This window comes from Podarcis tiliguerta (assembly GCF_965153285.1).
Source record: "Podarcis tiliguerta genome assembly, chromosome: 17".
Taxonomy (NCBI): Eukaryota; Metazoa; Chordata; class Lepidosauria; order Squamata; family Lacertidae; genus Podarcis; species Podarcis tiliguerta.
In genome coordinates, this window is record NC_139550.1 from 33,310,718 (window position 1) to 33,338,116 (window position 27,399).

Consider the following 27,399-nt stretch of genomic DNA (forward strand, 5'->3'; position numbering starts at 1 on the left):
TCTCTAGGCCTTAGCCCTGCTTTCTCCTTAGCCTGCACCTTCATGCCTCCACCATTTACTGTTTTCTCGAGTCTTTGCTTCTCAAACACTCCCTGCTCTGTCCGCCTTGCCTCCTGGCCTCTCTCCTCAAGAGCTCACAGCCTTTCCTGTCCTTGCTCCCCTGCCCTCTCACACCCCTCTCATTCTGAAACATTATCTCCCTTGCACTTATTCCTTCACGCATTTATCTGTCTCCTACACCACCACTTCCTTCAGATACCTGTAACCCACTGCTTCACCTGTCTTCTTCCATTCCATGAGAGCTTAGTTCCCGGACAAACTTGATGTTGGTAATATCACACCAGCCTAGCTAATTAGCATCATAAACTGTGGTGCCCAAGCTGGTTTGCGTCCCCAAAATTTTAGACTCGCGGCATTAAAGACCTATGCCACTAGCCACTCACTCGCACGTAATAATAATAATAATAATAATAATAATAATGAATTTTATTTATACCCCACCCTCCCCAGCCAAGGCCAGGCTCAGGGCACCTAACAAGCAATAATAAAAACAAGTTGAATGAATACAACTTAAAAACAAGATTAAAATACAACATTAAACATTGAAATATTAAAATGCAGCCTCATCACAGGAGAAGAAAGGAAAAACGAAAGAGGGGGAGGGAATCAAAATGGATTCCAAGCCAAAGGCCAGGCGGAGCAACTCTGTCTTACAGGCCCTGCGGAAAGAAATCGGATCCCGCAGGGCCCTGGTCTCATGAGGCAGAGCGTTCCACCAGGCTGGAGCCAGTGTTGAAAAGGCCCTGGCTCTGGTTGAGGCTAATCTGACTTCCTTAGGGCCCAGGACCTCTAGGGTGTTGCTATATATGGACCTTAAGGTCCTCCGTGGGGCATACCGGAAGCTGGGATAGCCACACAAATGCTACAGCTAAGTGGCACAGTGCCACAAATAATCAGTTGCCACACAGCTGTGTGTGAGAGACAATAGCAGGAGTCGTAATCGGCTCAGCTATGAAATTTTGGAGACAGTCCTGTATGAAGGAAATGATGAATGCTGATCCCTTACCTTTTTTCAGCCCAAAGACCTTTAACGACAGAAGCAACAGCCATGCTGCATTCCCCCTGTTTCCCATAGTGCCAGCTGTGTCCTGTATTGAGAGACAGCAATGGTGGATCATGAGATAAGGACAAAGTCAAGCAGCACTGAATTAAATGCCTCCCCCCCCCCCCATTTACTATATTTATTTATGTGGACTTTATATGTGTGTCTATGTCAGAACGGCACATAGGAGCCTTTGAGGAACTAAAGCACAAAACTTTTTTACGAGCTCAAAGACTGGCAAGGGATTGATTCGGCAGAAACACCAGCATGTGAGGAGATGCTGAAAACTTATAGAGGGGAATCATAGACATAAAATCCACACAGAAACACAACATTGCTTGTTTTAACTCGCTCGTGGGAAGAACTCAGAGGCTGTGAAAGAAGAAAGGTTAACAACAGAAAGAATTAGAGGAACCATCGGAAGTGTCTATGAAAAGCAGTAGAAATATGAGATGATCAGAACCCTCCTAACTTGATGCATGGGAAGTCCTACTAAAAATTTAAAATTTGGCAGAATATTCAGATTATTTGATGTGTATATGTATAATTTGGAATATTTAATGTGATTGGATTGGATTGTTAAAGTGGAAAATTTAATAAAAATGAATAAAAAAACAAAGACTGGCAGGGGAAGCAGCTGTGTGGGACTCACACAGGTGTGTGGGATTCACCACTGGCAACGCCACAGGTACCATCCAGTGGGAGCCATTGCAGACTGCATAACTCCATGTTCTGCCTCCAATGTCAGAGGCAATGTGTGCACCTGAATGCCGGCTGAAGGTGAGCACAAGTTGTTGGGAGAGTGCTGCTGTGGTCAGGTTATTCTTTTGAGCTTCCCATAGGCAACTGGTTGGCCACAACGAGAACAGAACACTGGACTAGATGGGCCTTTGGTCTCAGCCAGCAGAGCTCTTCTTATGTCATGGGTAGACAAACTAAGGCCTAGGGGCCAGGTCCGGCGCAATCGCCTTCTCAATCCAGTCCATGGAAGGTCCGGGAATCAGCGTGTTTTTACATGAGTAGAATGTATGCTTTTATTTAAAATGCATCTCTGGGTTATTTGTGGGGCCTGCCTGGTGTTTTTACATGAGTAGAATGTGTGCTTTTATTTAAAATGCATCTCTGGGTTATTTGTGGGGCCTGCCTGGTGTTTTTACATGAGTAGAATGTGTGCTTTTATTTAAAATGCATCCCTGGGTTATTTGTGGGGCCTGCCTGGTGTTTTTACATGAGTAGAATGTGTGCTTTTATTTAAAATGCATCTCTGGGTTATTTGTGGGGCACAGGAATTGAACGATTTTTCAAAATATAGTCCGGTCCCCCACAAGGTCTGAGGGACAGTGGACTGGCCCCCTGCTGAAAGAGTTTGGATTTGATATCCCGCTTTATCACTACCCGAAGGAGTCTCAAAGAGGCTAACATTCTCCTTTCCCTTCCTCCCCCACAACAAACACTCTGTGAGGTGAGTGGGGCTGAGAGACTTCAAAGAAGTGTGACTGGCCCAAGGTCACCCAGCAGCTGCATGTGGAGGAGTGGGGAATCGAACCCGGATCCCCAGATTACGTGTCTATCACTCTTAACAACTACACCACACTGGCTCTCTACCCACACTGGCTGACCCCTGCCTTATGTTCTTAACTACATTCCACATAGCATTTGACACAGCAGTGGACAGGTGGAGAAATCTTGTTCTTGCAGTAAAGGTAAAAAGGTAAAGGACCCCTGGACAGTTAAGTCCAGTCAAAGGTGACTATGGGGTTGCGACGCTCCTCCCATTTTCAGGCAAAGGGAGACGGCATTTGTCCGCAGACAGCTTTCCGGGTCATGTGGCCAGCATGACTAAACTGCTTCTGGTGCAAAGGAACACTGTGATGGAAACCAGAGTGCACAGAAATGCCATTTACCTTCCCGCCGCAGTGGTACCTATTTATCTACTTGCGCTGGCGTGCTTTCGAACTGCTAGGTTGGCAGGAGCTGGGACAGAACAACGGGAGCTCACCCCGCCATGCAGATACGAGCCGCCGACCTTCTGACTAGCAAGCCCAAGAGGCTCAGTGGTTTAGACCACAGCGCCACCTGCATCCCTTTCTCGCAGTGGCAATGGTTGAAACATTACACATAAGAATGGTAAGGGCTAACTATGTTTTGTTGCCTTAACCAGGAGGCCACAAATTTTGGCTGACCCTGGTAGTCACCCATCGTATCTAGAAGCCACCAAGCCTCGCCTTTCTTACTTCTTGATCCACAAAGGGGAGGTGGGTCCCTTACGTACTGCTGCTGGACAAAGTGATCATATAAGGCTTAACAAATGCACAGTCAGAGTTTCATTTTGTTGGCAGCTTTTATAGCCCATGCTGCTAATTGTGTGTCCCTAACAGAAGATGCAGCCATTTTGAAAGATGCACTCATTGGGCATGTCTTCATGCAACAATAAGGTCTACCTTGATAAACCACTCTGTGTTTCTACTTTGCTCCTCCCCCGGTGCGAGAAGGTGGGCAAACCAGCCTAGTGCAATGTCTGCACCTGGGATCTGGGTTTATTTCTTCCTAACAAGTCAGAATTCAAAAGCAACATATAACCTTGGTTTTTAAAACCTGGCTAGCAATCCTGGCTTGTTAAGCAGAAACAAACTATGATTCCAGGTTTCCCCACCTGCGAGGCAGAAGCAATCAGGCTCCATGCACCTATGTGGGCACAGTATTTATTCTTGTTCCCTGACAACAGGGATCCTAACTAAGGCAACCCCCGCCCCTAAAATACAAGTAGTTCGCTCGCCCAAGAGCCACTGCAGAAGTAAATTCCTGGGGGAAGTGAAGGCGATTGTAGCAATGAGAACTTATTGCCAGTCCCCTTTAGGACATAGAGATCAACCTAACTCACCCAGTGCAGTCCCCTCCACTTTCTTAAAGGGACAGACCCATAAAACTGGTTGCCAGCCTACAGTGTGCAGTAGTTCTGCGTTCTTGAAAAGAAGCACGAACAGGTCTCTTCCCTTACTGTCACTTTTCCCAGCTCAGCTGGATTGAAAGCAGGCTTCTAGGGCTGAGACTTTAAAAAAACCAACACTACTCAAAGCTCATCCTTGCCCTCAAATAAGTTTGGGCACCGTAGTTTGCTCCTCGCAAGGTTGCGATTCCCAGGAACCCTTAAACTATAGTGCCCAGAATTCTTCAGGAGGGCCGCGACCAAAAGGAGGAGGAATACCAGGAGGAATGGAAGAAATTTATTTAGCTAAATGTGTTAAGATAGCTTAAATTGAATTACTTGCAAGTATCAGATTGGCCTAGGATTTAAATATGTGATGTTATATAACTATACGTTTAAAGTTAAAATGAAAAGAAACAAAGAGGTTAATAAACTAAGTAATTTTTATGGGAAATTAGTTTTGGAAAACTGCCACAATATATGGAAATTCAGCCAGGGGGATTCGAGGAAGTCACCCAACAATGTTAACAAAAATGAAATGATTTATGTTTGCGTGTTTGTTTGTGTTTCTTTTTGATGTTTTCTTTTATATGTTTGTCATAAATTTGGAAAAGCAATAAAAAAATTGGGAGGGGGAGAATTTTTCGGGAGGGGACGAGATGCGCTTTAAAGGCATAGCGCGTACACAACGTCAAACTGGAGAAAGGGAGAGAGGAGGATGAAAGGAGAGCCGGGGACCACGTCGTGGTGGAGCTCTTCCCGGCTCCGGCCCCAGACAACGAGCGAGCAGCTTGCCCAGCTCAAGCCTCGTCGATGATGCAGCGGCTCTTTTGCCTCCGGGACTAATCCCGCGCGCATCTCCGGATCCTCTTTCCCCTCCGCCCAGGCCGCGAGCCAAAGTCCCACCTGCCCAGAGAGAAGACCGAGGAGGATCCACCGTGCCAGAGATCCTCCCAGAGAGACAGAAGGGAGAAAGTTGTCGGCTCGCCTTGTTACTTACACCGCATCCTCTGCGCGCCGGGAGGAAACTCCAGCGCCCGCTCAGCCAGACGGCGGCTCCCCAAGCCGCGCGCTCCCCAAGGCGCCCCTCGGGGACCCCGGCGGGACTCAGGCGCGACGAGCCCCCGAGCCGGGTTCTTCTCTTCGCGGAGGAAGGAAATGATCTCGGGGCTTTTTTTTTCTTTTCGAGGGCACTAAAGTGTCGGGGCGCTCGCTCCTCCCGCTGCCCGATCACGCTCCGCCCCGCGGCGCACCAAGCCTGTTCCGCGACGGGCTGCTCCTGCTTGGAGCGCAGGCCGGGGACGATGGGGGCTCGCCTTCCCTGGGTGGAAGGGGCGACAAGCCTCCCTTCCTTCGGCTTCCTGGCTTTTTGAGAGCGGAGGGGGAAGCGGGTGGAAGAAAAGCAAGAGCCACGCCGGGGATTCCGTAAAGAGGAAATCGTGTCTCATCCAAAATCGTGACTCACACGACAAACTCACTCGTTTCCCCTGCTTGGGGAGTGGGTGGGGTGGGCGGGCAGGGCGCCCATTCCTCCCAGCACGTGTGCGGGGCTATGGAGGGAAATCACAGAATTGCAGAGTTGGAAGAAGGGACACCGAGGGTCATCTAGTCCAACCCCCTGCAATGTGGGAAAACGTTAGGGAGCCTTAGCCAAGCGCAAAGGCGCAGAGGGCTGAGGGCGGCGACCGTCGCTCCGGGCGCAGCCAGACTGAGAAGGACGCAGCAGCTCAAGCGCCCTGCGAGCTCAGCGCTATTTTTGCGAGCCTTGCAAAGTGTCGCAGTTCGCCATGAGGGCGCCCCTCAAAGCCTGGGGACAGTGGTGGGGGTTGCTCTGGCGGCGCCCCATACCCCCCCACGACTCTTCTCATTGGAGAATGATCTGGGTCTCCGGATGGAGTGACAAAGTATGGGAAGCAATGGGGTCTAAACCCCCACTAAATACAATTTCTGTAGGAATACAGGAAGCCACACTGAAAGCAGTGTGAAAATGGCATTGGACTCCAATCCGCCGGGGTGATTCTAGGCTTTACAGTGGTACCTCGGGTTAAGAATTTAATTAGTTCTGGAGATCCGTTCTTAACCTCAAACTGTTCTTAACCTGAAGCACCACTTTAGCTAATGGGGCATCCCACTACCGCTGCGTGATTTCTGTTCTCATCCTGAAGCAAAGTTCTTAACCCAAGGTACTATTTCTGGGTTAGCGAGTCTGTAACCTGAAGCGTCTGTAACCCAAGCGTCTGTATTTCACCTGGGTCAAAAGACCCAGTTTGGCACACACCCCATGCGCATTTGCGTACACACACACAGAGGCTGGGAGACTCTGTGATGCCCGTCTGAAGGCTTCCCCTGGGGCAAAACCCTCAGTCAGCCCCCACCCCAGGGCTGGATTTAGGTTTGATGAGGCCCAAAGCTACTGGAGGTAATGGGGCCCTTTATATGTCCAGCGGTCCTTTGTCAACAACAATTTGTCACTGTTTTTGTGTGTTGAATATATGCTATTTTTTTGTGTGTGTGTTGAATATATTTTGTGTGTTGAATATATGCTATTAGATACCTAATACATAACAAAATATGTATTTTTTCAAAGTACGGTATTTGCTGAACTGAAATACAATTAAGAAGAAGTATATTATTTTAGGACAAGACTTGCCAAGGAAAACAAAGAATTTATTCATGTCTGCTACAACAGCAGCAAGGGTCTTGTTAGCCCAAGGATGGAAGGATGAGGAAGTCCCAAGGAAAGAACAATGGCAAGAAAGACTGACGAGTTATGCGGAATTGGCAAAGTTGACATATAAACTACGAGAGAAGGACAACCGTGACTTTAAGGAAGAATGGGAACTTTTTACAAACTATTTAAAAAGACAACAAAAGGACTTGGGTTCCTTGACAGGTTTTGAATAACACCCACAAATTTATTAGTAGAACATAGGATAGATAAGGTAATGATAGGTATAACTTTTTAACGTGCAGAGAATAATATGTGCAAACAAATCAGAGAGGGGAGCTATGGAGGGTGGGAGAGGGAGGGATGGGAGGGAATAAAAAGGGGGGGATGTAATTGGTTATATTGATTGATAATTTGTTTGTTAAAATTGTTCAATCAAAATCTTTTTAAAAAAAAAAAGTATATTAATAGTGAAATAATTATTAAGCTCTAACTTAAAATGATTTTTTTTATTCATAACAAACTTAATAATGAAAACACATTGGCATTTGGCAACAACAAAAGTTCCTTTAGAAACACAATTTACAAAGACTCATATGGGAGCTGGGGCCCTAAGCTATAACTTGTTTGCTTACAGTGGTACCTCGGGTTACATACGCTTCAGGTTACATACGCTTCAGGTTACAGACTCTGCTAACCCAGAAATAGTGCTTCAGGTTAAGAACTTTGCTTCAGGATGAGAACAGAAATTGGGCTCTGGCCGTGCGGCACAGGTTAAGAACAGTTTCAGGTTAAGAACGGACCTCCGGAACGAATTAAGTACATATACCACTGTATATGTAAATCTGGCACTGTCCCACCCCCTAGCTACAGCTCTGACTCCGCCTATCCAGAATTGGCAAAGATTACTCTAATTCATGGGTAGGTAAACTAAGGCCCGGGGCCAAATCCGGCCCAATCGCCTTCTAAATCCGGCCCGCAGACGGTCCAGGAATCAGCGTGTTTTTACATGAGTAGAAGGTGTCCTTTTATTTAAAATGCATCTCTGGGTTATTTGTGGGGCATAGGAATTCGTTCACTCCCCCCAAAAAAATATTGTCCGGCCCCCCACAAGGTCTGAGGGACAACGGACTGGCCCCCTGCTGAAAAAGTTTGCTGACCCCTGCTCTAATTTATGCTGGCATGGCTGTGGTCACATTGGAACATTGCTCCATGTGTGGTGGAATTGCTTCATGGTGCAGAGATTCTGGAGCCAAATTTGGGAAACTATCTCCACCATCACCTCTTGGTTACTGCCGTGGGCAACCCTGACCTCTGTCCCTCTTTCCTTCTCTTCCTCTGATGCCCTCTTGTTTCTCTGTCTCCCAAAGGCTTGCACAGCTGTTTGTTGCAGCAGCCCTGGCTGCAAGCTCCCCAGGTGAATGGTGCCTCTGGTGCTGGCCAGGAGGTGCTGGTTGCTAGGAGCTGAGGTGGCCTTGGAGTAAGCAAGAAGCGGGTGAGGGAGCCCAGCCAGCCAGCTTGTCAGCCTTTGCTGCCTGTCCAACGAAATGGACAGACAAGTGGGAGGCCCGGTGGGCAAGCAGGAGCTGTGCTGGCCTTGTTTGTGCTTGCTGTGTGCATGGCCTGCCTGGGAGGTGAGTGCCTGGTTACCTTAGGCCATTCTCCGTTTGGCCACTAAGGCTGGGGGCCGCCTCTGCCCAGGCCCCTGTGGGGTGACGTGAGGAGGCATCTCTCTTTGGGGTGTGTGGGGCAGCTCAGAGACCAGGGATGGCAGCAGCGGCTGCCCAGAGGACTCCCAAGGAGAGGGGAGAGGAGAGGAGGCTGCGGGAATACTCCACAAGGGGGAGTGCCAGCTCTGCAGGCAAGGGGTGACAGAACTGGGCTCCTGAGCCCCTCAGGGGTGCCGCAGAAAGAAGGTAGAGTGGTACCCCGCAAGACGAATGCCTCAGAAGACGAAAAACTCGCTAGACGAAAGGGTTTTTCGTTTTCTGAGGTGCTTCGCAAGACGGATTTTCCTAAGGGCTTGCTTCGGTAGACGAAACAGCCCTGCCTCTCCTGTCATGGCGACGGTCACTGCACGCACGCACGCTCGCTTCCCCGCTCCTCTGGCTCCCTCCCACCTTCCGGTTGACGACTCCTCTGGCTCCCTCCGACCTTCCGGCTGACAGCCGACCTTCCGGCTGCCTCGCACCGCTGCCCACTGCCCTCGCGCGCTCCTCTCAGAGAGCCGTTGCCGCCAGCAGCCAGCATTGCAGCCAGAGTTGCGCTCCTGAGCCCCGCCGCCCTCCAGCAGCCGCGTCGCACAGTGGCCACGAGGCGCGGGTGAGTCTGAGGTACCAGCTGCGGCAGCTGCCCTGCTTCTCCCCGCCCCTCCCCGCCATTGTTAGTGTTTAACTGCAGTGGTGCTTCACAAGACGAAAAAACTCGCTCAACGAAAAGACTCGCAGAACGAATTAATTTTGTCTTGCAAGGCACCACTGTAGTTTGTCAAGGGACCCATGGACTCCAAAAGGTTGAAAACTCCTGGCATACAGCATTCATTTGGTTAGACCCACAAGAGTCATTCCTCTTTACCTAGCCCAGTTGAACGAGGAATGCCAATTTCAACTTTGCCTGCATACCCAGGGCTTTAATGAAACATTGTGCAGATGCAAGAAGCACCTTGAGAGATTTCGTTGGTCTTATCAAAACTCTTCAGAATCTGCTCAGAATTCTTCAGGCACTTCTCGCAGGGGGGGGCCGTGGAGCAGCTTGGTCATTTTAGATTCTGGATTTAATGTGGAGGGTACTCTGGGCTGTGATATATATGGTGATAAGCTAGCTTTCCTGTCTTTGAGAGTCCTCCTGCCCATTCTGCTTAGTGGAGGCCATTGGCTTCTCTGAAATTCAGCTTTGATGGCACCATCATGGAGTAACCCCCCCCCCAATTGGTTTAAAACATACTTTAGGCAAACATGCTGTGGCATTTCTAATTTTAGGCCTGCTTATGTCATCAACATTGATATTATTATTATTATTATTATTATTATTATTATTATTATTATTATTATTATATCCACCTTGAAGGGCCTTCTTGTTACCCTCCATGTCAACAAAGTTCATCTCTCTGTTTTGTTTCATTTCAGCTTTTTATTTCAGCTTTCACGTAATGTGCAATCTTAAAAGAGAACAAACTCTGTCTTTCTCCAGGAAGAAGGAACTGATGAACAGAGAAGCAGCAGCAGGGCAGTAGACTGTTGCTTGCAATGCCATCCTACTCAAATCAAAACTCAGCTGCACATTCGTAAGATAAAACGTGTGATCGACAAGGACACACACACACACACACACACACACACACACACATCAAGGGACCAGGGCATGACACATTCCTCGTGAGCGTTTCTCTGCACCACTTGGGAGGGTTCCTTGTTCTACTGTGACTGCAGGTACATTGGGTTTCCTATTGCAGTACAGTGGTGCCTTGCAAGACGAAATTAATTCGTTCTGCGAGTTCTTTTGTCTTGTGAATTTTTCGTCTTGTGAAGCACGGTTTCCCATAGGAAATGCATTGACGGTTTTAAGAAAAAGGCGCAAGACGTTTTCGTCTTGCGAAGCAAGCCCATAGGGAAATTCGTCTTGCGAAGCAACTCAAAAAACTCTTTCGTCTTGCGAGTTTTTCGTCTTGCAAGGCATTCGTCTTGCGAGGTACCACTGTAATGGCTGTAGGAAAACAAACTTCAGGTTTATCAACAGCAGCTGTAGGAGGGGAGCAGCATAAGGGAAGCAGTGGTAGAGTGGGAATTTGTCAATTAATTGGGACTTGCCAGAATCATTAAATCCCACTCAAATTGTGTAGGCAGCCACTTAGGAGAGCTGTCTGACCGTATGCCAGTGTGGGGTAGGTAAAGGTAAAGGACCCCATGACGGTTAAGTCCAGTCAAAGGCAACTATGGGGTTGCGGCGCTCATCTCACTTTCAGGCTGAGGGAGCTGGTGTTAGTCCACAGACAGTTTTCCGGGTCCTGTGGCCAGGATGACTAAACAGCTTCTGGCGCAACGGAACATGGTGATGGAAACCAGAGTGCACAGAAACGCCGTTTACCTTCCCACCACAGCGTTACCTATTTATCTACTGGCACTGGTGTGCTTTCAGCCTGCTTGGTTGGCAGAAGCTGGGACAGAGGAACGGGAGCTCACCCCGTCATGGGGATTTGAACCGCCGACCTTCTGATTGGCAAGCCCAAGAGGCTTAGTGATTTAGACTTTGTCTCATAGGATGCTGGGAATTATAATTCTTGGGCACATTTACCTAGCTTGGTGAAAGGGGTGGAGCTTTAATAGAGATATTTATGGTCAGCTATGTGCACATTTTTGTGTCTGATGGCCTGAGCTTCAAGTTTACAAATATTTGAATATTTGAAGTCCCTTTTTGTCAAACACCCACACGCACACTCAACCTCACATGCCGCCCTTTAGCACAGGGAGCTGATTTCACTCTTGCTACAACCCCACTTGCAGCAAGCATTGCTCAGTCCTGCCAAAACATCTCGGGCTCCACGGTCAAAGCCCCAGGTTTCTTCCGAGGGACTGTGGCTCTGCTGGCCATGCCAGCTCCCATAATAGTCAGACGGATCTTTCGGCGGGGCGTGGATCGGGACCCATTCATTGGATGAGGAAGTTGCAGCAAAGGCTTCTGCAGAATCTCCTCCGGGGAGGGCACCGACATTTCCTGCAACGAGAAGCCAATATGGAAAATTGGGAGGAGCAGGCACAATGCATGCGGCTCAGCAAACAGAAAGAGAGATCAGGGTTCAAAATCATGCCATCCCTACCAGGGGTATTTTCTGAAAGTCAGCCTAAATTTGCATCTGTAAGCAAATATTATGCAAATTTGTGTCATGGCATGGACCTGCACCTTGAGTCATAAGAACGTAAGAGGTAAAGAAAGGTAAAGGACCCCTGGACAGTTAAGTCCAGTCAAATTTGACTGTGGGGTACGGCACTCATCTCACTTCAGGCTGAGGGAGCTGGCGTTTGTCCACAGACAGCTTTCTGGGTCATGCGGCCAGCATGACTAAACCGCTACTGGAGCACGGAGGACCATGACGGAAAGCAGAGTGCACAGAAACACCATTTATCTTCTCGCCACAGCAGTACCCAGTGCTTTTTTCTGGGGGTACGCATACCCCTAAACATTTTGTGAATCTTTGTACTTTTGTCCATTTACTGTATTTATTTCCCCCAATTTGAACTAGAAAAATTGCGATTTTCTTGAGTCAAAATGAGAGTATCCCAAACATTTTTTTAGGGAAACAAAGCACTGGCAGTACCTATTTATCTACTTGCACTGGCGTGCTTTCGAACTGCTAGGCTGGAAGGAGCTGGGACAGAGCAACAGGAGCTCACTCCGTTGTGGAGATTCGAACCAACAACCTTCCAAACATCAAGTTCAAGAGACTCAATGGTTTAGACCACAGCGCCACCCATGTCCCACCAACCTCCAGAATTTGTCTAAGCTTCTTTTAAAGTCATCCCAGTTGGGAGACATCGCTGCCTCCTGTGGGTACAAATCCCACAGTCGTTTATGGACCCAGCAATGGCCCCTGTTAACAATCCAATATATTATATTATATGAAAGAAAGGGATGGATTGGGGACAGCAGAACCGAAGCAAAACATTCAGCAAATTCCAGTTCTAGCAAATTTTCAAACTTTGCAATGTAACTGTCAATTTTCAGCTAGAGTTCAAATTTCAGAATAAGCCACCAGCAACAAAGGAGCCTGGGGGATATTCATCTAAAAAAAATAAATGCCTATAAATATGGTAAGCAAATAAATGAATTGGCAGTAATGATTTAAATTTGATTGTTCTTTTTTTAAATGTTCAAGAGGATGCTTTCTGAGTGGCTGAATGAATGATGTTAGTGAAAACTTTATGCTACTACAGGTCAGCCATCCTATAAAACAGAATCAGAATCAGAAGAATATTTGCATCAGCCACTAGCCATAGCAATAAAATAAAATGAAATGTACTGAAGATAGAGGCAAAAACTTAGGTATAGAAAATACATTTTGGGGGTTTACACCAATAATCAAATAATAGATCTTATTCTAAGTGCCCCCACTAAACACCTTGCAGTTTTTGCTGTCACCTGATCATCTTGATCTGCTAAAAGAAAGGACACGGCGAGCAACCCAGCATGGACAATAATAGAGGGGTAATAACCTCACTTCTCAAATCTTCATAAAGAGTGCAAGCCAGAAGCACATGAGCCACTGACTCCATACTGCCATCTCCACAGGGACATACTGTATTTTTCCATGTATAAGACGCCCCTATGTATAAGACACTCTATATTGGGGACTGAAAATTAAGAAAATGGGGGGAGATTTCCCATGTATAAGGCAACCCCCCTTTTTAAACATTATTTTTTAGTTAAAAAAAAACCTAGTCTTAAAGCAGAAAAGTACGGTAACTGTTTTTCCAGTGGAATTTTTTGAAATCGACCGTCAAATACAGCCGAAGGCAGTATATTCAATCTTGTGAAAGTGAAAGCTTATCTGTATTTTGGAATTGTTAAATTTTGCAAATAGGGTGCTGAAGTGTCAAAATGACTAGGTGGAAAATGATCATGCCATGGACAAAATTTCCTTATTGTGGCCAAATTATTCTGTCACTCGATATCTTATAGGGCATATAAAACATGTACTACTGCTACTGAAAAACCGTTGGATATAAAATACTGGTGCCAAATGTCAAACACATATTGGACATTCATGCACACATGTATTCAATGTCATAATTCACAGAAGATCATTTCTGAGCATAATTAGGAGGGCAAATTCCATGCAAAGCTTCTGTTTATCAGAATCTCATCGGTAGCATCTGTGCTGGGGCTGTGCACAGCTCACCACCACCCACAGCCTTGAGCCAAGGGTCCCCAACCAGGACCTGCCTTTAGTTAGTGTGGTGTAGTGGTTAGAGTATTGGACTAGGACCTGGGAGACCAGGGTTCAAATCTGCACTTGGCCATGGGGCTAACTGGGGTTACTTTGGGCCAGTCATTGCTTCTCAGCCTAACCTACCTCACAGTGTTGTGGGGATTAAATGAGGAGAACTGTGTATGCCACACTGAGCTCCTTGGAGGAAAAAGCAGGATATAAATGCAATAAAATAAACAAACAAATGGTGCATTTAGGCAAACTGCATGGTAGCCAAGTTATTTTGTCACCCAAACCCCTTGCCTCACTCTCTGGCAGTAAAAGGCAAAAAAAGGTAAAGGACCCCATGACGGTTAAGTCTAGTCACAGGCGACTATGGGGTTGTGGTGCTCATCTTGCTTTCAGGCCGAGGGAGCCAGCGTTTGTCCACAGACAGCTTTCCGGGTCATGTGGCAGCATGACTAAACTGCTTCTGGCGCAACGGGACACCATGACAGAAACCAGAGTGCACAGAAACGCCGTTTACCTTCCCGTCGCAGCTGTACCTATTTATCTACTTGCACTGGCATTCTTTCGAACTGCTAGTTTGGCCAGAGCTTGGGTAGAGCAACAGGAGCTCACCCCGTCGCAGGGATTCGAACCGCTGACCTTCTGATCGGCAAGCCCAAGAGGCTCAGTGATATAAACCACAGTGCCACCCACATCCTTTTGAAAAACTATAAAACTATAACAATACAGTGGTGCCTCGGGTTAAGAACTTAATTCGTTCTGAAGGTCCGTTCTTAACATGAAACTGTTCTTAACCTGAGGTACTACTTTAGCTAATGGGGCCTCTTGCTGCCGCCGGGCCGCCGGAGCATGATTTCTGTTCTCATCCTGAAGCAAATTTCTTAACCCAAGGTACTATTTCTGGGTTAACGGAGTCTGTAACCTGAAGCATCTGTAACCTGAGGTACCACTGTAGTAAAATCAAATGACTAATAATTTGCTGGACCTCTGAAAACCAGCTGTGTCATTCTTGCCCAATGTTAGGACTGGTCCTGGCTAGACGAAGCCTTGTTCCTCCTCTCTCCCACCCCCTCTCTGGTCAACAGTCCCCATCTCTCCAAGCACTCACCTGCCCGTCTCCAGCGAGATCCTCCACAAGTGAAGATGACTGCGCGGATGAACTCTCTGCCACACAGTTTGACACCATAGGGTGGTGTCCTGGCCTCACTTGGCAGCCTCAACTCAGACAGCAGCACCCCGAGTACCAGAGCCAGGAGGATCTTGGGCATGGCTGGACTCGGGCAGGATGGTCGAGAGATGCTGGGCGTTGCGCAATTCCTATCTGCCTTCTTGCCTGCTCTCAATGTGCCTTGCTCCTCTTTATAGCATCATGAGTGATTGAGGATGTCCTTCAAGGTTATCTACTCAATTATCATCAGGGAGGGATGTAGACCTTTCTTGGACACTGGGCAGGGGGGCGGGATGACTGCTATTGATAACGCTAGCTAGTCAGAGATAACCTTTTCTTTGTTATCAGCATGGCAAGTGCGGAATTGTGTTCAGTGTTTACCTGGCCTTTTGGAGCTGCACATTGACGGAGGTACCGCTTGGTGCAGAGGAAGTGGAGAAGGTGTCCCACCCCCCCTTTCATAACGCTTGAACTCAGGGCCATCCCGTTGAAGTTGAAGGTTAAAAGATTCAGGACAGAGACTACTTATTCACACTACATGGGTCTTTCACCTCCATTTACTGTTTTAACTTTTGTTGATTTTTAAACATGGATACAGATAAAATGGGACGCTGGTGGCGCTGTGGGTTAAACCACAGAGCCTAGGACTTGCCTATCAGAAGGTCGGCGGGTCGAATGAGCTCCCATTGCTCGGTCCCTGCTCCTGCCAACCCAGCAGTTCGAAAGCACATCAAAGTGCAAGTAGATAAATAGGTACCACTCCAGCAAGAAGGTAAATGGCGTTTCCGTGTGCTGCTCTGGTTCACCAGAAGCGGCTTAGTCATGCTGGCCACATGACCTGGAAGCTGTATGCCAGCTCCCTTGGCCAATAAAGCGAGATGAGCACCGCAACCCCAGAGTCGGCCACGACTGGACCTAGTGGTCAGGGGTCCCTTTACCTTTACAGCTGATTATACTTAGCGAAGTCTGTAACCTGAACTGTCTGTAACCTGAAATGTCTGTAACCTGAAGCGTCTGTAACCCGAAGTACCACTGTACTGAACAAAGTCGTACAGAGTTTTTGAGGGCATTGTCATCGGCATGCTGACAGCACCCAGTCCTATTTCTCCTTTCCATCTTCTCTAGGTGGTGCAGTGGATATGCTGAATCAGTGCTTGGCCATAATAATGGACTGGATGAGGGATAATAAACCAAAAATAAATCCAGACAAGACTGAAATGCTGTGAATGGGTGGTTCTTCCATCCAGCTGAGCTATAGAACTGCTTGCTTTAGCTGGGGGTGGGGTCACACTCTCGTTGAAGGAGCAAGTAGTTTGGGGGATCTCCTGGCAGAGGTGGGTGCGGTCTACCCCAGGTGTCACCACTGGGGGGGTGACAAAATGCCGGGTGGCACTCACCGTGGGGCCTGCAGCGGTGGCCTGGGTGCCCACAGGCTCTGTGCTGCCCCAAACGGTCCGCTCACCACCTCAGCTACACCTCAGCTGTAGGGTGGCAGAGTGGGAGGAGCAAGCAGACTCCTTGGAGGAGCCGCGGAGCACCCTGCCCGGCTGGCCCCGCCCAGTGGATGGCTGGCCCCGCCCCCACAGGTGGCTGTCCCCACCCCTGGGTGCAGGGTACGCGTGCCGCCCCAGGCGCCCAATCAGCTTGGTCCGCCGCTGGTTCAGTGTAGCGAACTTCAAATAGTTAAAATGAGGCTAAATAGAACCACTCTGAAAACATTTAAAAGCAGTTAAAATTTAAAGACTGTGGGATAATTTATTTTAATAATAATAATAATAATACATGTATTGTCTTTGTACGACCTGTGTACAATGAAATTAAACGAGCCTCCCCCCCCCCCACCTCAATCTCTTATTGAACAACACACCACCTCGCAAGTCAATTTCGCTATGTTATTTTCTGTTCAACAGCCTAACAGCCCACGGATAGAAGCTATTTTTTAGCCTGTTGGTACAGCTGATTATAGGGACGTGGGTGGCACTGTGGGTTAAACCATAGAGCCTAGGGCTTGCTGATTAGAAGGTTGGCGGTTTGAATCCCCGCAACGGTGTGATCTCCTGTTTCTCGGTCCCTGCTCCTGCCAGCTAGCAGTTCAAAAGCACATCAAACTGCAAGCAGATAAATAGGTACCACTCCGGCAGGAAGGTAAACGGCATTTCTGTGTGCTGCTCTGGTTCCCCAGAAGCGGCTTAGTCATGCTGGCCAAATGACTCGGAAGCTGTACGCCAGCTCCCTTGGCCAATAAAGCGAGATGAGCGCTGCAACCCCAGAGTCGGCCACGACTGGACCTAATGGTCAGGGGTCCCTTTACCTTTACAGCTGATTATACTTCTACATCTCCTGCCCGAAAAAAAGATTTCTCATCTGCTTAATATTTTAAAATCTGTAAGCTGCATACAAAAAGTACAGCATAAAAAGCAATGGGTGGAATCCAACATAGAGCTAAATGAGGTCTGTTTGCCTGTTGGGACTTTCCCCCACTTCACCCACAAACCACATGCCCCCTAAACCTCTTTGGGGTTTTCCCTAACCCTCCAGAGCAGATTTAGGGGGTGCAGAGAAGAGGGGGGAAGTCCCATTGTGCAATTGTGCCTTGTTTTATGCATGGTAGCAACTTTGTTGTACCCTGCCCAGTAAGACAGTAGAAAAAACAACAAGTGTTACAAGACAGAAACCAGTAAACCAGTACAATTCAGTAATAAGGATCCAGCATACCTAGGATATGGAAGAGCAGAACATCCAGAATTTTGAAACAGAGGGTTGTATCCAACATTAATATTGCTCACAGTAGCCCCAAAGTTGGATACAAGCAGGGATGGATGTATCTGTCAATATCAGTTTCTCTCAGCTTCTCATTTTTTCAGTAAAATTTGTTGTTGTTTCGTCATGACTGACTCTTCATGACTCCATGGACCAGAGCACTCCAGGCACATTTTCACCACAATCTTTTTATTATTATTATTATTATTATTATTAAAAAATTCTCATTAAAATTCATAAGCTTTTTAATGCTTCCCCTAATTCTTGTCTGTAAATTTCTCAAATATAAGTATTCTATGCATATTTTCCCCTAATATATGCATTTTTGTATACATTGGTTGGAGAATTGCATCACAACATTTGGAAAAGTGCAAATTTCAAAGGATAGCTCTGTTTCATTTTACACAGAGATTCAAGAAGTGTGAATCAAAATGAAGATAAAATTGAATTCCGCCCTATTTTTAGATATAAATTTTCTCTCTCTCTCTCTCTCTCTCTCTCACACACACACAAACACGCAAAGCAATTTTAAAATGAAATGATATATTTATTTGGGTTGGCTTCATCATTTTGTAATGAGCAACATTAAGCTACTGCTACAACAAGTAGTGTCTGTTGCAAAGATATTATGAACCATTAAAAGCTGTACAAATTATGATGATTGCTTTTTGAAGGGCTTTTATTATATCTCTTTCACGTTGGTGCTTCTAATTAATTTTTTTCTCAACGGTGCGTAATTCGAAGCAAGTCAATGATAGAAGATAACAGTTTAAGTTTGTTCTTATTACTTTGTGAAAACAACAGCTTAAAGATTAATCTCTTTCTGCTTAGTAATGTAAATTTCTGCACATGTAAAGGAAATTTTTGACAGCAAAGGAAAAATGGAAGAAAACAAAACAAAAAAAGGAGTGTCTTAACTACTAGGGATGTTGACAGAATAAGAGCTCTCTGAAATTCCAGCAGCCTCATTTGACTCTCCCATTGCCACTACAGCACCTCCTTAGAGAAGCAGGCAAGTAGAAAGTTCAGTTCAATATGGGTTTAGATCAGGGGTAGTCAACCTTTTTATACCTACTGCCCACTAATGTATCTTTCTTGATGGTAAAATTTCCTTACCGCCCACCAGAGCTCGATGGAAGGAGGATTCAGCTTGTGCCCTTCCGCCCACCTAAACACCCACTAATGGACAGTAGGGACCAGGTTGACAACCCCTGTTCTAGATAGAATTTCCACCTAGAATATCTGGTTCTTCAGTACAGGGACAGCTAACCATTGACCTGGAATAAAAACTCTACCAGCCCCAACCATACCATGCTGGCTGGGGCTGGTGGACCTTGCAGTCCCGCAACTTCTCTGGAGAGTCACGTTAACCAACCTTGCTTCACAAAAGTGAAAGCCTCTTAGCAGTGTGGTTCAGAAAGGTCTCTGAATGCCAGTTGTTGAGGAGCAATAGTGCGAGTGGGCTATTGTTTTCACTTCCTCATGTGCTTCCCAGAAACATCAGGCTGGTCACGGTTGATAATGGGGTTAATGATCTAGAGTGACTCTTCTCTTGCCCTTATGTTCTCCTCTAGCCATTCATTCCATGTGTGGAGACAAGAGTGGGGCTGGATGAGGCCTTGTTCAGCAGTGATGCTCAGTGGGATAGCCAGCTGTTATCCCTGGGCCCAACTTTTGATGAAGTTGGAGTAACTCAGGAGGTAGTCAATGTGGTAACCCTCCAAATGTTGATGGACTCTAACTCCCATTATCCCCAACCAGCATGGCCTATTAGCAGGAGTGATGGGAGCTGGAGACCAGCAACAGCTGTAGGACAACACATTGGCATGCCCTGGGGTAACTAATGCTCATCATCCTGCTCTCCTTGGAATAGAGTTGAAAAAATGATGATCAAAGTGCAGCCAGCCTGCTCTTGTGTCATCCAGAGTACTTTGAGATCGAACATGGGGACGTAGGAGACTGCCATATACTGAGTCAGACCAACGGTCCAGTATTGTCTACACCAGCCTTCCACACTACAACTGCCATCGCCCTGATTCATTGGCCATGCTGGCTGGAGCTAAAGTCCAACAACATCTAGAAGGCCACCAGCTCCCCAACGTTGGTCTACACTGATAGTTGCTCTCCAGGATGTCAAGCCAGAGACTTTCTCAACCACCTGAAGATGTCAGAGATTGAAGTGCCCTCCATAACCACCTCTCTCACCAGCCCTGTTTAACACCGTTTGAGTATTTGTCTGGCTGGAATAAGGGACGGAGGTGGCGCTGTGGGTTAAAACCACAGAGCCTAGGACTTGCCGATCAGAAGGTCAGCGGTTCGAATCCCCGCAACGGAGTGAGCTCCCGTTGCTCTGTCCCTGCTCCTGCCAACCTAACAGTTCAAAAGCACGCCAGTGCAAGTAGATAAATAGGTACTGCTCCGGCGGTAAGGTAAATTGCATTTCTGTGCACTGCTCTGGTTTGCCAGAAGCGGCTAAGTCATGCTGGCCACATGACCCAGAAGTTGTACACCGGCTCCCTCGGCCAATAAAGTGAGATGAGCGCCGAATCCCCAGAGTCAGCCACGACAGGACCTAATGGTCAGGGGTCCCTTTACCTTTACCTGGCTGGAATAGGTCCTTGAAATCTGATATTGCCTCTTGTTTACCCGGATGGAGGTTAGAGAGGGGTGTGCTTCATAGAAACATAGAACTGTAGCGTTGGAAGGGACCTTAAGGGTCATCTAGTCCAACCCCCTGCAATGTAGGAATATGCAGCTGTCCCATATGGGGATCGAACCTGCAACCTTTGTACACCGGCTGTACAAAGGTAAAAATTACACGTTCCACACTCTTTTCCTGCTGGCTCTGCCCACTACTGGTAAGTGGCCCCCCAAAGACTGCTCAGAAAGGAAGGTGGCCCTCAGATAGAAATAAACTCTATTGAAACAGAAAACCTCTTGTGGTACTCTGAAAACACCAGAGATGGTACAATGAGGGAGAAAGAATGCAAATTACACTCAGTGGGATTCTTATGGGTATCTGTTTCTCAACCCTTGTTCCAGATTCACCCCATCACTCATATAATGGCTTACTGTGGTCCAGCCTGTGCCGTCCCATCCATTGAATCCAGCCCAGTTGATGGTTTTGGATCTGCAGGAGGCATTGGCTGTGGCTCCGGTCTCAGGTACAGAGGTCTGGGCTTTGGCTATGGTCTAGGTGGTAGATTGGACTATGGCTACGGTTCTGGTGCACTTGTCGGAGGAAGCAGTGCTTAGCTCTCTGTCTGGGGTTATTCCTCAGCCCATCAACCAGATTCCACCAGCAGAGATCATGATCCAACCACATTCCTCCTTTGTCACCATCTCAGGACCCATCCTCTCTGCCAGCTGTGAGCCTTTTCCTGTTGGAGGAACTACTCCATGTGCTGTTGGTGGCTCTGGGCTGGTAAGAGGCTCTGACTATGGGGGCTTGGGCTGGAAGAGAGCTTCACTTATTGGGAGGAGCATTGTGGTAGCATCTGTCATTAGGCTGATTGAACCCCAGAATAATATGAGATAGAAAACAACCGATAACCAGATAAATTGATACAGATATGTTGGCCTGGTTCAGAAGAACTGAATCTCAGAAACTGCCTGCAGAAGCTCGGTCTTTTTCACATGCCCTCTTTGCTTTGAAGTCCACAAAACAAAATCCTTCTTGTTGGGTCCTCCATTGCTTCTTGTAATGCCATTTCTTTGACCTTTTCAATAAAGCATATGCTGCATTCTGATAACCCACGAGTCTTGGTTTTTGAGCCGTTGGCCTGGATTCCTCATTGCAAGTGCAAGATTATTTGACCCAGGCAGAGGAAGGATAAGAAAGAGGCTGAACAAGTCAGAGATACAAGAGGCTCACTCTCCTGAGAGTTCTGCTACATCCCTGCATTTGGGGGTGTGATTGAAAGACCACAAAGACCAACTAATTCAGGGGTATGGAAATCAGAAAATGTAAGAGTAGAAAATCCATGCAGACCTGAAGCAAGAAGACTCCTTCAAGGGTGGGTCTTTCTGATGAATCTCCCCATATGAAGGTTGAATGGAAAGAGGTAAACCCAGGACACTGAATCATGCAAAGATACAGCAGGTAGGTTTTCAGGTGTAGAGTTTATGTGGGTACCCAGGACTCTTTGCTTATTTAATATACAGTGGTACCTCTGGTTATGAACTTAATTTTTCTGGAGGTCTGTTCTTAACCTGAAACTGTTCTTAACCTGAGGTACCACTTTAGCTAATGGGGCCTACCGCTGCCGCCGTGCCACCAGTGCACAATTTCTGTTCTCATCCTGGGGCAAAGTTCTTAACCCAAGGTACTACTTCTGGGTTAGCGAAGTCTGTAACCCGAAGTGTTTGTAACCCAAGGTACCACTGCATTTCATGTTTCAAAGGTCTATCTGGTAGCCCAGACAAATAAACCGTTTAACTCTATGTTTGGCAGAAATAAGTAGGTAAGTAAGTAGGTAAAGAGACGCGGGTGGCGCTGTGGGTTAAACCACAGAGCCTAGGACTTGCCGATCAGAAGGTCGGCAGTTCGAATCCCTGTGACGGGGCGAGCTCCCATTGCTCGGTCCCTGCTCCTGCCAACCTAACAGTTTGAAAGCACGTCAAAGTGCAAGTAGATAAATAGGTATCACTCCGGCGGGAAGGAAAACGGCGTTTCCGTGCGCTGCTCTGATTCGCCAGAAGCAGCTTAGTCCTGCTGGCTACATGACCCGGAAGCTGTACGCCGGCTCCCTCGGCCAATAAAGCGAGATGAGCGCTGCAACCCAAGTCTGTCACGACTGGACTTAATGATCAGGGGTCCCTTTACTTTTTAAGTAGGTAAACTCAGGGTTATTTTTCTAGAAAACACTTCCATGAACACCTCCTTTGTTCTCTTAGAATGGCAATGTTGTGCACCTGAGATGTGCCAGAACTGTCGAGTTCTGGCTGAAAAAAAGCCGTGGTTAAACCTCTTCCTTGGTCTGAACCAAGGATGTGGGGGTGGGGATTCACATGTTTGAACTTTCCCCCTGTGTTATGAATACCTCCTTGAGAGACCTGAGAGGCATTGGTATTGCGGTCAATACGGACCCTTGTGTAACTGTTTCCTTACATTTAAAGGCAATAATCCTTAATATAATCCCACATTAAAGGGGAGGGCCCTTCATGCTTTGCATGAAGATTCTGAAGAAGAACTGGGATTCACTTCCTGAAACCCTGGAGAGCTACTGCCAGTTGCTGTGTAGGTGATACTGTCCTAGATAGAGGACCGTCCTCTGCCAGCACTTTATAATAGAGGACCACCCTCTGCAAACGAGGGCCCTCTAGTTCATGGGTAGGCAAACTAAGGCCTGCGGGCCGGATCCGGCACAATTGCCTTCTAAATCTGGCCTGCGGACGGTCCGGGAATCAGCGTGTTTTTACATGAGTAGAATGTGTCCTTTTATTTAAAATGCATCTCTGGGTTATTTGTGGGCCATAGGAATTCGTTCATCCCCCCCCCCCAAAAAAATAGTCTGGCCCCCCACAAGGGGGACAGTGGACCGGCCCCCTGCTGAAAAAGTTTGCTGACCCCTGCTCTAAGTGGGCTGTATATCCGGTGAGATCTGCTCGCCTCCCCCCATGCTGCCTTCACATAGCTGAGGCAGCCTTACGCAGAGCCACCACGACTCCTTGCTGCATAAGGCTGTCTTTCATGCTGCGCTGGCAGCCAGAGCATCACTGAACTTTCCTTATCTCCCAGAATACTGTCCTTTCGGCCCGCTGAAGATAAGAGACCTTGCTTCTCTGCTCTGCGATAAGAAATCCACCGCTTCCCCGGCCGCTGGCAAATGCCACCATCCAAGCCTTCTGCGACTGAGATAAACTTTGCCCCAAGTGCTGAATGGCTAGTTTGCCTTCGGCTGCATGATAAACGCAACATTTCAAAAAAAGGGAGCAATTCCACACACACACACACACACACACACACACACTCTAACACCTCAACAAGCAAGAGACATTGTTGTTCTTTAATGAAATTTTATTAAGACTTTTCATAATACAATAAAAAAGAAACTAATCTAGACAAAAATTGAAAGAAAGATGCAAAGTCCTCTCACAGGTATATCTTAACCTTTGTTCAAGACAGAAAAGGTGAGCTCCCACCCTAGGAGATCTCCCCTTCCCATCCTCCCACACAGGGTCCTTCTCCAACAATCCATCACCTTCATCTGCATGCAATTCCCTCCTTACCCAAAAGCAGAGGACAACAACAGCAACACCAGAAAATAAATCGAAACAGAAGCAAGAACAGAGCAGAAAAGGAAAAGAACTAATAACAAAGATATAAGAATAATAAAGGAATGGAAAGATAATAAAAGGAAAATAGATAAGGAAAAGGAAAGAATACAAATACAGTGGTGCCTCGCAAGACGAAAAGAATCCGTTCCGTGAGTCTCTCCGTCTAGCGGTTTTTTCGTCTTGCGAAGCAAGACCATTAGCGGATTAGCCCTATTAGCGGTTTAGCGGCTATTAGCGGCTATTAAAGGTTTAAGGGATTAGCGGATTAGCTGCTAAAAGGCTATTAGCAGCTTAGTGCCTTAGAAAAAGGGGGTGGGGAGCGGAAAAAAACCCCCAGGAATCGCAAGACATTTTCGTCTTGCGAAGCAAGCCCATAGAGAAATTCGTCCTGCGAAGCACCTCCAAAACGGAAAACCCTTTCGTCTAGCAGGTTTTCCATCTTGCGAGGCATTCGTCTTGCGGGGCACCACTGTACAAAGGACTTCCAACAATCGAGTTTGTCAGTTATATATACAATATTTCTTCAAAATATTTGAAATGTTCGTTCCAGGATGGTGTCCAACTGTTCCTCCTTCTGCTAGGTGATCTTTTTCCAATACTCAATTCTGGACATCTCAAGTTCATTGTCCTTCTACACAAAAAGTCTAAAAGAGGTTTTCTGAATACGATTATTGATAAAAGTTCATCATAGTCTTCCTCCAGTCCAACATAACAGCTTTGACTCCAGTACTGAGGAACCATACATTCTTCATCTTTATTCCCTCTTTCCCAAGTACTCTTTTAACTTCTCCAAGAGACATTTTTGGAGTTCCTACTTGGTTGGGAGAGGGAGCAAAAAGGGGCAGGAATAGGGGGTTTGCAAGCTTTTTCGATTATGCGCAATTTCACCCATGCACGCAATGACCTGGAGCGCAATCCCTGAACAAACGGGGAGTTGCCTGTATACACACACTCCCTCTTGCTCACTTCAGGTTAGGGACATTATTTTTCAGCTCTTTTCGTTCATCTGCCTTGCACAAGCCCCTCCTATTTTGTTAACCTAAAAGGAAGTCTAAAGTTTCTATCTTACCACTTTGTGGTACATGACCTTTAAACACACCCACATCTGAGCCCACCCCAGAGAACAACCCACCCACCATATGTGAGAGGAGAGAGTCTATGCGTGTACAGGAAATACGGAAGCATGGGTCGGGGTGGGGGGAAACAATAGGTGGTAGGAAACAAAGCTAAAACCCTGCTACGGTGTCCCATAACACGCTTCTGAGATTTAAAAAATAGACTTGCAGCTGCAATTAGCTTGTGCCGTTTTGATCTCTGTCACATGTATAGATGATCTCTGCACTTGAAACTCCAAATGCATTTTTAAAAATTTATTTCATAAATTTGCTTGACTATAAAACAAAAACTTCAAAGCAGTTTACAAAAAAATAAAACGGTAGAATCAAGAAAAAATCATGACTCAACTTTAAAACATACGAAAGTTAAATTACTAAAACAGACTAAAACCACCTCCTTTCCAAGAATGTTTTTGTTGTTGCTGTTGTTTAGTCATGTCCGACTCTTCGTAACCCCATGGACGAGAGCACGCCAGGCACTCCTGTCTTCCACTTCCTCCTGCAGTTTGGTCAAACTCATATTCGTAGCTTCGAGAACACTGTTCAACCATCTCGTCCTCTGTCGTCCCCTTCTCCTTGTGCCCTCCATCTTTCCCAACATCAGGGTCTTTTGCAGGGAGTCTTCTCTTCTCATGTGGTGGCCAAAGTATTGGAGCCTCAGCTTCAGGATCTGTCCTTCCAGTGAGCACTCAGGGCTGATTTCCTTCAGAATGGAGAGGTTTGATCTTCTTGCAGTCCATGGGACTCTCAAGAGTCTCCCTCCAGCACCAAAGAGTACATTGAAGGCACCTGACCGATCTCAATGGGCAGGGAGTTCCAAAGTGCAGGTGCCACCACATTAAATAAGTTCTGACAAATATGGAACGGGTATCGTGTGGCATTTGTAGTAGTGATAATTCTGCCTATCAAACCAGTCAAGTGGGCAAATGTGGGGTAAGGCAATCTCGTAGGTAAATTGGTCCCAAGTTGTTAAGGGTTTTATATGCTAACAATAACCCCTTGATGTTGACCTGGGAGCAAATCGGCAACCAGTGCAGATCTCTCAGCACAGGTGTTATATGCTGACAAGGCCTCATTTCTGTCAGCAATCATGCTGCTGCAATCTGTAATAACTGCAGCTTCCAGATCAAGCATGGAAGAGTTTGATGCGAAATGATGGCCAAGGTATTTAACGGCATAGCTGCTAAACAACTGGGATCTACTGCAAATCACCCAGAGATCTACGAGTAGATATCGCTCTAGCTTTTGTTCACCTGTGGCCTAGGTCAGGTGTAACTGTCCTATCAAGTGCATAGGCTAAAATTTGGATTGCTTAGGCCCCAGGAACTGAACTTACACCCATGCAACTGTAAGCATTTTGCCTAATCTTTACAATTCCTCTCCAAACAGCAGGCAGAATGATCTTGTATCTTAGCCATAAGCACCACAGCAGTGAGATCAACCCCCCCCCCCGCCTACTCTTTAACAGTAAACAACATTGCCACCCCCACCTCACTCCAATGCTGGGGTGGGAAGAGATGTTGCATTTTACTTAGTGCTAAGTTTGTAGATTAAAAAAAACAACCTGTGACTGCACCTTAGAGATTCTATAAAGTACAGCTGTGCATAAACATCGGCCAATAATTTGCTACAATTTATGTCATTATGTACAGACATTGTGCTGTATCACATATTGTGCTCACAATTTCATCTCTATGCATTCTCATTTTCCATTAGGGGTATTGTGTCCAGATTTTCACTTTTTGAAATATGGCAACCAAACTCTGTAACCTTTCTTCAGAGGGGAGTTGTTCCATCCCTTGATCATTGTGGTGGCACTTTTCTGAATCTTTTCCAATTACACAATATCCTTTTTGAGGTGAGGAGACCAGGACTGTACACAGTACTCCAAATGGCATTATGATACTGAGAGTTTTATTTTTAAGTTCCTTTCCTAACAATTGCCAGCATGGAGTTTGCCTTTCTCACAGCCACTACACACTGGGTCCATTATTATCTGCCCCCTCTACCTCACCCCATAGCTGTCAACCTTCCCTTTTTTTGCGGGAAATGCCAGCGCCGTTTCCCGCTACTTCCCGCTGCTATTCTGGATTGTTAGATATCCCGTAGACTGTCCCTGGGATGGGTGAGGCTGCAGATCCCTTATTTTCGAGGCTGCTGTTCCCTTATTTTCAAATCTGAAAGTTGACAGCTATGCCTCACCCCCATGAGTGTGTACGTGAAATTAACATTTTTTGCTCCAACAATATTTTAATCCATGTTTCCACTGAGCTGGAGCAAACGGTCCTTTCAGTTTTATGGTAAGTTACCACACACTTATAGGGACGCGGGTGGCGCTGTGGGTTAAACCACAGAGCCTTGGGCTTGCCGATCAGAAGGTCGGAAGTTTGAATCCCCGCGACGGGGTGAGCTCCCGTTGCTCAGTCCCTGCTCCTGCCAACCTAGCAGTT

At 46.8% G+C, this 27,399-nt stretch overlaps 2 protein-coding genes across 2 annotated transcripts in view; both read right to left on the minus strand.

The window, feature by feature from the left end:
* The window catches only part of IL27RA (interleukin 27 receptor subunit alpha), a 33,097-nt gene extending 27,353 nt beyond the window's left edge, over positions 1-5,744 (minus strand). Inside the window, exons 1-2 of the mRNA XM_083419978.1 lie at positions 5,029-5,744; positions 1,067-1,148 (exon numbers count right to left, since the gene is read on the minus strand). Of these exons, the coding sequence (XP_083276104.1) occupies positions 1,067-1,133 (67 nt within the window). The 5' untranslated portion in view covers positions 1,134-1,148; positions 5,029-5,744. The remainder of the gene's footprint in view (positions 1-1,066; positions 1,149-5,028) is intronic.
* A 4,570-nt stretch (positions 5,745-10,314) lies between these two features.
* RLN3 (relaxin 3) lies at positions 10,315-14,964 on the minus strand. Its single transcript, XM_083421262.1, has 2 exons — positions 14,736-14,964; positions 10,315-11,406 (listed from the first exon to the last, which is right to left on the minus strand). Exons 1-2 carry the CDS (start codon positions 14,893-14,895, stop codon positions 11,150-11,152), a joined length of 417 nt encoding a protein of 138 aa, XP_083277388.1. The 5' UTR covers positions 14,896-14,964; the 3' UTR covers positions 10,315-11,149.
* Between the last annotated feature and the right edge of the window lie 12,435 nt (positions 14,965-27,399).